The following is a 9,898-nucleotide window of genomic DNA, read 5'->3' as shown; positions in this document are numbered from 1 at the left end:
AAACATTATAAAATACTTAACAAAGAAATTGAATGACTCCTATTATCCCACCCTCACCCCTCAGAGACAACCACCATTATAGTTTGGTCTGTCTCTTTTTATCTCCTCTTTCCCACTCAGTTATAACATAGTAAATTTTTTAAATAAAAATATTATATGTTATACTGGATTTTTTTGTGTATGCATGTGTTCATTCTGTTTTACAAGTTTCCTTGTTTTCACTCTTGGACAGCTTTCTATGGTTGCATATAGAAATCTAATTCATTCATTTCAATAACTATATTAGTGTATCATTTGGATTTGTAGCATAATTTATTACCAGGCCATATTGATAGACACAAGGGTTACATCCAACTTTCACTGTTATGAACAGTGTACATACATATTATTGCACATATATATTTGCATAGTTAGGGAGTCTTCTAGAAGGAGAAATGATGGATCTAAGGATATGAACATTTTGTTTTAAAAGCTATTACCAAATCATGCTCCAAAAACTTGTGACAGTTTATTGTCCCACCAACAATTTATGCAAATGCCATTTCCCCACATCCTTACCAACAATGGGTATTATTATTTTAAAAAATCCTTCCAATTTGAATGAGGCTAAGTATCTTTTCATATACTTATTATTTATCTATATCCTTCTGTGAATTATCTATTCATATCCTTTGCCTATTTGTTATTGTAGTATACTTTTCATCAGTGAATTCTTATTGGGAAATAATGATTAGGTTGATTAAAAAAGGCTTGGAAGCCTTTGTACCAAATTACTAACAATGTTTACCTCCAGGGAATGAGAGTATAGAAAATGAGGGGGATATTTTCATTTTATTATGACATCCTGTATTATCTTACAATGTATTTGCATTACTTTGGTAATTAGAAAATAATACAGAAGAAAAAAACAATAACAACAAATAAATGTTTGGCCTGGATTCTCATTGGCTAGAAATTCATGTTGGGTACAAGTTTTCACTGATTACAAGTTATTTTTTGGTTCATATGCAAAAAAACATTTATCAAATACCTCTTATTCAGCTGACACAGCCTTAGGCATATTCACAGGTTTTTTATCCTAATCCTCACAATAGCCCTGTGATGTAGAAATTGGCCCTGTTTTACAGAGTTCTTAATAGGTAGAAGATTTTTGCTTGATATAGTTCTTTTTGCTATGTTTTCATGGGCTAGAGATTCTTATTGGCTGGTGATTCATTGGTCAGGAGCTCTCATTGGCCAGGAGTTCCTATAGGTTGCTCTAAGATTTAAATCATCAAAATACTAGAATTTTTCCCCTCATAGGAGTGATGTGGTAGGTGGGGTAAAGGTGGAAGAAGGAGAGTTAATAGTCTCTCCCTTTGAAGCACCATTCAAGTTTGCTTTGGTCACCCACGGAAGGTGGAGGGAAGGGGACGGTGGAAGAGGAGGGAAAGTGATTATAAGTCTTCTAAAGGTGGAAGAAGTAGAGTCAATGGTCTCTCCCTTTGAAGCACCATTTGAGTTTGCTTTGGTCACCCACGGAAAGCGGAGGGAAGGGGATGGTGGGAGAGGAGGTGGGAAAGTGATTATAAGTCTTCTCGCTTCTTCAGTATGAGCTTCCTCACAAGCGCTGTGATCTGGGGCCTGATCTCCTCCACCGATATAGTTGGGTCCCAAGCCTCTACCACTTTTCCATCTGGGGCCACTAGGTACTTCCAGAAGTTCCAGGTAGGCTCCTTCCCAGAAGTTTCTAGAGAAAAAGGAAGAAGGAGAGCAAAGTTTGCTTCCCTGTGTGCCCTCTCCTGGAATTCTACTATCAGTGTCCAGTTATCCCCTGAAACGCTGGTTCTATTAGAATTAACTGGAGAGATTTTCAAATCTTGATGCCCAGTCCACACCCCAGACCACTTAAATCAGAATCTCTGGGGGTAAGACTCAGGCATCTGTATTTTTAAAAAGCTGTCCAGAAGATTCCAATATGGCGCCAAGATTGAAAACTACTGCTCTAGGATTGTGTGAAGTGCTTGATAAAGCAGATTTAGATCTTCTTTTATTAATGACCTCAAACTACTGAATAGTCTACACATTATTCTCTAACAAAAACTTAATGATTTCCAAATGTTAGTCCATGAACTGGATGCATCTGAATCATGGTGGCAGTGATAGTGAGGAATGCTTAAAATAAAGATTCTTGGGCCTTGCTTTAGTAGGTCTCAGGTTAATGCATTTTTAAGAGCTCCCCAGTTTTGATCTATAACAGTGGGAACTGGAAAGGAACTAATAAAAACACACAGGGGGAAAAAAGCAAATATTAGGATTGACCCACAGAGCAAAATTCTAATCTGCCTCAGTAAGGGACCTTTTGTTGGCTACACTGTTGTTTCTCATTTACTCCTCTAGGTGAATGGGTTGGTTGGGGGGTGATGAGGGATATGAAGGCAACCAGAAGCATAGAGTGGGAGAAAACAAAAATGGAGCCCCCAAAGGAGGAGAAATGTTTGAAGGAGGAAATAGGACCATAATGATAAACATGGCTCATGATCCCATTTTGTGGTCTGAGGCTTCTGGGGCTGGAGAAGGGATTTATTTCTGAAATACTGAGATCTGGTGTTTTAGCTCAGGTTTCCTTCCCATGGCCTATATAGACTTTGCCTCTGACTCAAGACAGGAGATGTCTATCAGCCTTCTCCAAGAGTGTGGCATCCCATCTGCACCTTGGTTTCTCCATCCTAAGTTCATAGGCTCAACTAATTCACACTTACTAAAATCTGAGGGCCCAAGCTCCCCTGCATATGAAAACAGGGATCTAGAGATGTCTGCAAGAGTGATTCTGATGGAGAACGGAGACTGAGAGGTAGCAGGGTGGAAATATTCTTAGGCAGGAATACCCCTAAGTTCATCCTCAAAGATTAGTGCTGAAACGGATCATCAACCCACCCACTGGGGTCTAGAAGGGGCCCCAGGTCACCCAGCCAGGCAGTGGCTTCTGCTACCAAGGGAGCTACAACCTTAGTCAGATGAGGGAAGGTAAGATAAAAGATCAGAACTCACGGATCAGGTACTTGAAGGCGGGGTGGGCACCAGTGCCGGTGACTGCGACCTTGCTAAACATGGGGAAAGAGACACTGTAGGTGCGGCGGGCAAAGCTCTCGATCTCCCTGTTGCTGTCAGGCTCCTGTTGGCCAAACTGGTTGCAGGGGAAGGCAAGCACATTGAAGTGGTGGGGCCCCAGGTCCCGCTGTAGCTGTTGCAGGTCTCGGTAGTGCTGGTCTGTGAAGCCACACTCGCTGGCCACATTCACCACCAGGGACACCTGGGTGGCAAAAACAAAACTCAGATACATACACAACCCAGTGAAGAGGCATGCACTTGTACATGGCTTGACATGCCCATATGTGACCCCTCCCCCACAATTAATGCCCTCATACATACAAGAATACAATGTACACATATGTAAATGTGACTGCAATGCTCTCACATATATACAAACACATGCACACAGGCACAAATGAAATCAAACATGCAAAAGCTTACAGATATATGTGCATAGACATACATGAATATTGTGACTAAGCATAAAATAGTCACAAACGGGTATGCATATTCCATGATACAAAGATAAGTTAGCACACATCACACATGTCCACAAAGACAACACATTCACAGAGAGGCACACACACTGGGGAGCTCATACCAGGAGGTGATGTGGGGGAGTGGAAAGGCACACCTGGGTTCAATTTCTGGCTCATTTAGCTGGCACTCTTTTAGAGTGCCATGTCTCCCTTTTAGAATGTGAACTCGCTGAAGGCAGGAGCTATGTCCACTTCACTCCAGGACTTGACATATAGAAAAGTCTCAGAAAGTGCCTGTTGAATGAATAAGTAAGTATGCAGATATACACAATCACCTGCATAGGTACATGGACAGACATGGATTTTCCTGATAAAGGACCCCAAGGATCCCAGAGCAATCCCTTTTTGCCCCTCTCCAGCAAAAAAATACCACTTTCTTTTATCACTAGACTCATCCTTAAATTTACTATCGCCTTATAATAAATGTATTTATTTATATAAATTTATTTATAAATTTATCACCTTTAGGTAATAAATATAAAGCTAGCTGATGGAACTTGATTATAATATTGCCATTAGAATTTTGGCACCAATGCTATGTTTTTAGCTTCTAGTTATATATGAATAAAGGATTTTAAAATTCATCCTGTGTCTGGGCAGCCCTGCCCTATCTCTCTGGCTACTTTTTTAGGAGAGCTAGGATCATACCAGCTGGTTGCATAAAGAGGGCCACCTCCCAGTGGCGGCCGGGGGCACTGGACATGCGCAGACACAAACTGCTGAGGCAAGACAAGGTTTCTTGACCTCAGGAATATTGACATTTTGGGCTGGATAATTCTGTGTGGTGTTGGGGCTATTCTTTCTGTTCATCGTAGGATGTTTAGCAGCATCCCTAGCCTTTACCCACTAGACACCTAGTCTTGACAATAAAAATGTTTCCATACGTTGCTAAATGTCCCCTGGGAAGCAAAATTACCCCAGTTGAGAACCACTGGGCTAGATTATGAGAGTCGCTAAGCTGTAACTCCCTCAACCTACCTCTACCAGATGAGGAAGGACTCATTCCCAGAGCCACAGGGTGTTAGAACAGCCTCCCCCATTTGCATCAGCATATGCCATATTCTGCCTGTGGTTGTGAGAAACTAGGATCTTTAACTCCCTTCCCTAGTCAGGGGTCTTATTCTTTCTTCTCTGATGGATTTCTGGCAATAAGAGCATTAAAAATTGCTTATTTTTAACCTACATCTTGTGAGTCTACTTACTTTTTTGGAAGGAAGGAAATCTTGCTTCTAATTCCATGCCTGAAACCAAAAAGCTCATCCTTAAAGTGACCAAAACAGACAGACAAGCTCAAATACACACAGTTAATTTATATTATATATATATATATATATATATATATATATATATATATATAAGCACAGCTATAGACTTGGATGTGTACATAGAAGCAAGCAAACAAATAAACCCTTCATACACACACACTACTCAGGGCTGCATGCACATAACCTCACACTTCAGGCAGGCACATTCTCGAGTGGTCACCCATCAATCCATACTCAATGCTGGTCTAAATGACTATCTTCCTAGTTAGCCTGAGGGCATAAATCATACAGTCTTGCTCATGGTTATGTCTCCAGGGCTGGTCCCAGTGAGGAGAATGTAGGGGAAGCCAGTAAAAATTTTTCCAATTAAAAAAAATTGTGATGAAATACACATAATGAGCAAATAATTATTTGCAGATGAATGAATGACCATATTGCTCAAGTGGCAAATCTAGCTTGGATTAACTCACAGAATCATTTATAGATTTCCTGGACTGACTCTTCCTGATTTCCCTCTAAACCTAGCATTTAAGAGCATAGGCTCTGGAGCTGGGCTGCTTGGGTTCAAATTCTAAGTCTACGACTTGGTAGCTGTGTGATGCTGTTCTTTTTCTTTTTTCAACTTCTTTTTGATTGATTTCTTGGCCTTTCACTGCTATGCATTTACCAATGACCTGGAGTATTAAAACACTTAGAATTCTGGGATTACTTTTCTGGGTCATTTTCTTCAGGATTTCTGTTCCTTACATCCCGGATGCTTTATTATTTCTGAAAACAAATAGACTTTGTTCTATTCTTGTCATAGCACTTATTGCTACTAGGAATTACCTTGTTCATTTTTCTGTTCCTTGTTTATTATCTCTATCCTCTCCACATCATATAAGCTCTATTAAAGTGGAAATTTGTCTGTGTTGTTCACCACTGCATCCCCAAGACTGGCCTAGTACTTAGTTTACAGTAGGTATTCAATAATAATTAATGAACTAACTGAGTAGCAGAGCTGGTCAAATGCTAAACCTGGGGATCTCCAGCCAGCTGCACTAGAAGGAAGGGAAGGCCTGAACAGGAATGGGCCCTGCTCTTATTGGCTTTTTGCTCTGAGCAAAAAAACCAAAAAAGTAATAAATGCTGTGGTAAGGAAGTAGCAGTTACCCTGGATAACTCAAATCTCAGCGTGAGCTGCCATCACAGGAGTTTGCCTACAGCAGATCACAGAGGGATGGGTGGTTCTCCTCCAGGCTCTGTGCTTTCTAGCTCTGTATGACCCTGTGCAAACACCTTCCCTCACTGGGCCTTTGTGTCCTCCCTGGAGGACGATCTGGGTAAGGTCCGCATGCACTCCCTCTGCACTTGCGCATTCATTTCTATCATGTTCTCGTTGGATTCAATATCAGCAACTCCTCCCGTTCCAGATGCCGAAAGTGGGGATGGGAAAGACAAAGGCCGCAGGATGCTAGCTAGGGTTGCTTTTTCCACTAGTGCATGACAAAGGCTGGGCTCGGGTCATCAAGCCTCTGGGAGAGGTCTGGACTCGCCGCCCAAAGTGGCTGCAAGGGAAATTGGCGCCGGCTGTGAGAGTTTCGGATTTCACGGCAAGCCGGGGCCGTGCCACGTAGTCGCAGGACGGACCCCAAGCACCATCAGGGGCGCTGCGCCCCGGGGGGAATGCCTGGGTGGGGGCGGGGAAGCCAGGGCAGTGTCTTTGGGCTGCAAGAGCCCCTCGGAGCTACACCCGCAGGGTCCAGGGCCGCGGGGCGCCCCCATCAGTCCCTGCTGGGGTGGCGCCGAGCTCCCGCGGGGGGACACTCACCGAACCCCGGTACTTCTCCAGCGACACCAGCTTGCCCCGGATGTTGACGGCCTTGAAGTCGTAGAAGTCTTGCTCCCGCGGAGCGCAGGCCGCGGCCGACAGGAGCAGCCACGCTGCCACCAGTGCAGCCACCATGACTCGCTCCCGAGGTGGCCGATTTGCCAGGGCAAAGACGAGGCAGGGGGAGTGTGTATGTGTGTGGGGGGCGGAGGGGGAGACTCTGAGATGGGGGGAGGGAGGAGGCGGCTCCGGCATCACCCGGCCAGAGACGCAGGACGCGCCCCTTTCTCTTTCTCCTCAGCAGGAGGTGGAGCGCCAGCCACTGGACCTCAGTTTCCCCATCTTTGCTACAGGAGCCGTTCGACTCTGCGCCTCTTCCCGGACCCCACAGCCAGGGTTCCAGGATTTTGATCACTGACACCAGGATTTAGTTGAGTGAGCTCATCGCTCTTGTTCCAGGATGCAGCAACTTGGTAGGGAAAAGAGGTGAAAATCTGGATCTGATTTAAAGCAGTGGCCTTAGGCTGTTCATACCACCTCTCTGGGCCTCAGTGTCTTCATCTGTTCAGTGGGGCAAGCCTCCCTTCTTGCTGCACCTAGGCAGTATAGAATGAGAGTGATAGAAAACTGGATGTGAAACACTTTGTCAGCTGAATGGTGCCTACAGACTTTAGGTGAATGAATGAATGGTCAGTCCCTGAGGGATGGCATCAAGAAGGGGAAGAGGATACAGAGGTTGGTGCAGGTTGAGTTTCTGGGAAGCAGATTCTGAGGTGGAGATTGCTGTGCAGGAGCACCCTGGGAATCAACACCTGTGGAAGGGAACAGGAGTGGGCAGAAGCCCAGAGCTCCAAGGACAGTCTTGGCTGATGCCACAGGGACTCTGAAGCTAGCATGGCCAGTAGAGTCATCCCCAGATAAGCTAAATTGGCCAGGCCTTTATGTCCCTGCCTTCATCAGTTATTAGACATGGAGCCATCTGGGAAAAGCTGTGACAGGAGCCAAAGTGGCCTTGTCCCTGGAGGGGCTGACAATTAAAGGCTTCCCACCAACAGCATGGGTGTCCTAAGTCTTCATGATTGGAGATCTGGGCAGCATCATAGTGTCTCTCACATTTAGAAAACCCCTACCGAGCCCCACTAATTGCCAAGCATGGTGCTGGGTGCCGACACTGTACTAGTTCTCCAGGAGCTCACAGGCTGCCGTGAGAGAAGCCAGGTAAACTGGGGATTTTGTATTATGTGGTAAGGGCTAAACATTGCTACAGTCATTCAACAAATACTTCTTGAGCACTGTTCTACACCGAGTTCTGCTCGAGGTGCCTCTTATGCAGTGATGAACAAGAGGCAGGCAGGGGTGAGGTCACACAGAACCTGGTGGGCTACAGTAAAGATTATGGTCTTTAAGCTAAGAAATGAAGGTTCTTTGTTTTTTAAAGTTAGTGAACAGCAGTGAGTCCTACGTTGTAGAAAGATCCCTCTGGCTGTTCTGTAGAGAGTAGATAGGAAGGGGCAAGAACAGATGTGCTCCAGATGCTGGGATAGAGGAGTTCTGAGTTCTGGAGTTCTGAGGCCCAGAGGTAGTTCCTAGCAGTCAGGAAAAGCCTCCTCGAGGTGGTAATACCAGAGTTATGTCTTGAAAGAGGAATGGGAATTCTCCAATTTGAGAAGAGGGTGGCAAAGATGTCAGCTTGAGAGAACAGTGTCTGTGAAAGCACAGAGCCCAAGAGAAATGCTTAGGTGTTTGGGGTGAGAAGGGGTATGTATAGGGTAGATGAGGTTGGAGAGGGCATAAGAGGTCAGATAAAGGAGGGTCTTGAGTGCCAAGCTGAGGAACTTGGATTTTACTCTCTAGGCTGCGGCAAACAAAGGTTTTGAAACTGGGCACAGGATCATACAGTAAAAAAGACTCAAACCCAGGCCTTCAGAATCAGAACAGGAACTTTCTGCACTACTAAAGTGGCCTCTCTCTTCAGGAACAGACATTATCAGGAGAGGTGGGAAACAGGAGAAAGTGTGCTCCAGGCAATGGCCAAGGCAGAAATAAAGTTCTTCTGCTCTTCTACTCCTTATAGCCTTGAGCCTGTGATGGGTCCTGCAGTATTAAATGGCCTCCTCCTGCCATCTGTCCCTTTCACTCAGCCTTTTCTTGTATGTCTCAATAACCAGGGGTTCTCAAATTCTGCTACACACAACTTAGAGTTTTGCAAGCTTGGCTGAGCTACTTTCTGTTAAAATCCATATAGGTAGGCATTTCTATGAAGCAGGAAAAAAAAAAAGTTAGTGGTGAAATGCTTCTCACTTACAAATTTCTCTCCTGGGCCCTTCTCTCCTCCCCTATTCATGCTTCAGAACCCAGCTCAGATATCGTCCCCCTCTGCTACTATACTTAATCTCTCTCTCTTCTCTGTTACCTTTGTGCCTAGTACATTTTTCTGTAGTGGGCTGATGATAATATGGTGTAGTTGTCTGTTTCCATGGCCACTAGGCTGTGAGCAACTTGGGGGCAGGCTGGACTGTACCCGAATCAGCTTTGTATCTCCCTGGTACCCACTCAGTAAATATTCATTTTTCTTAAACCTTCTGGTAACTTTTATTACTTGTCTATGCTAGAGTCTGATACGAGATGCTGTTAATTTTAGCCAACAGTATGTGTTTTGTCATTTTATTTTTAGTTTTCTATGCATTTTTGGTATTTCCGAAAGAGCACAACTATTCCCAGGTGGCCCATCTACACAGGTGGGAGACCCATAGGCACAAATACATACACAGTTCTCAGCTGAGCACCTAGAAGGGTGGAGGACTCACTTCTGGGTTCCCCATACTTCTCTTTCCCATAATAAGCTCAAAAAAGCCTTTTATTAATTTTTTGTTCATTCAACAAATTATTGAGCACTTACTATGTACAGAAATGCAATTTTAAAGTCTAGGAATATGTAGTTAATAAGGCAGACAAAATATTCTTGAAATCACATTCTAGTATAGGAGGGAAGGATAATAACTAAAATTTATAGTATGAAACATATAGTACATTAGATGATGATAAGAAGGGGATAGAGAATATAGTAGTTGGGTGGGGAGGGACTGCAGCTTTAATTCAAATGATTAGAAGGCTTCACTGAGAAAGTAGCAATTGAGCAAAGACAGGAAGAAAGAGAGCAAACGATGGGAAAAGTAACATTCCAGATAGAGGAAAAGCAACATTCCAGATAG

At 44.0% G+C, this 9,898-nt stretch overlaps 1 protein-coding gene across 1 annotated transcript; it reads right to left on the bottom strand.

Moving 5' to 3' along the window:
* Nucleotides 1-292: 292 nt before the first annotated feature.
* On the bottom strand, nt 293-6,956 carry GPX7 (glutathione peroxidase 7). Its single transcript, XM_039886340.1, has 3 exons — nt 6,687-6,956; nt 3,031-3,292; nt 293-1,729 (listed from the first exon to the last, which is right to left on the bottom strand). Exons 1-3 carry the CDS (start codon nt 6,939-6,941, stop codon nt 1,566-1,568), a joined length of 681 nt encoding a protein of 226 aa, XP_039742274.1. The 5' UTR covers nt 6,942-6,956; the 3' UTR covers nt 293-1,565.
* Nucleotides 6,957-9,898: the final 2,942 nt, after the last annotated feature.

This window comes from Pteropus medius, unplaced genomic scaffold (genome assembly GCF_902729225.1).
Source record: "Pteropus medius unplaced genomic scaffold, Ma_sr-lr_union100, whole genome shotgun sequence".
NCBI classification, from domain to species: Eukaryota; Metazoa; Chordata; class Mammalia; order Chiroptera; family Pteropodidae; genus Pteropus; species Pteropus medius.
The sequence above is the reverse complement of the archived record's forward strand: the minus strand, read 5'-3'. Positions and strand labels throughout refer to the sequence as shown.

Coding starts and splice junctions, on each gene's coding strand:
- GPX7 (XM_039886340.1), bottom strand. CDS start 6,941: ATGCCGGAGCCGCCTCCTCCCTCCCCCCATCTCAGAGTCTCCCCCTCC. Junction 3,293..6,686: donor TGGAGAAGTACCGGGGTTCG/GTGAGTGTCCCC, acceptor TTTGCCACCCAG/GTGTCCCTGGTGGTGAATGT. Junction 1,730..3,030: donor CGCCTTCAAGTACCTGATCC/GTGAGTTCTGAT, acceptor CTTTTTCTCTAG/AAACTTCTGGGAAGGAGCCT.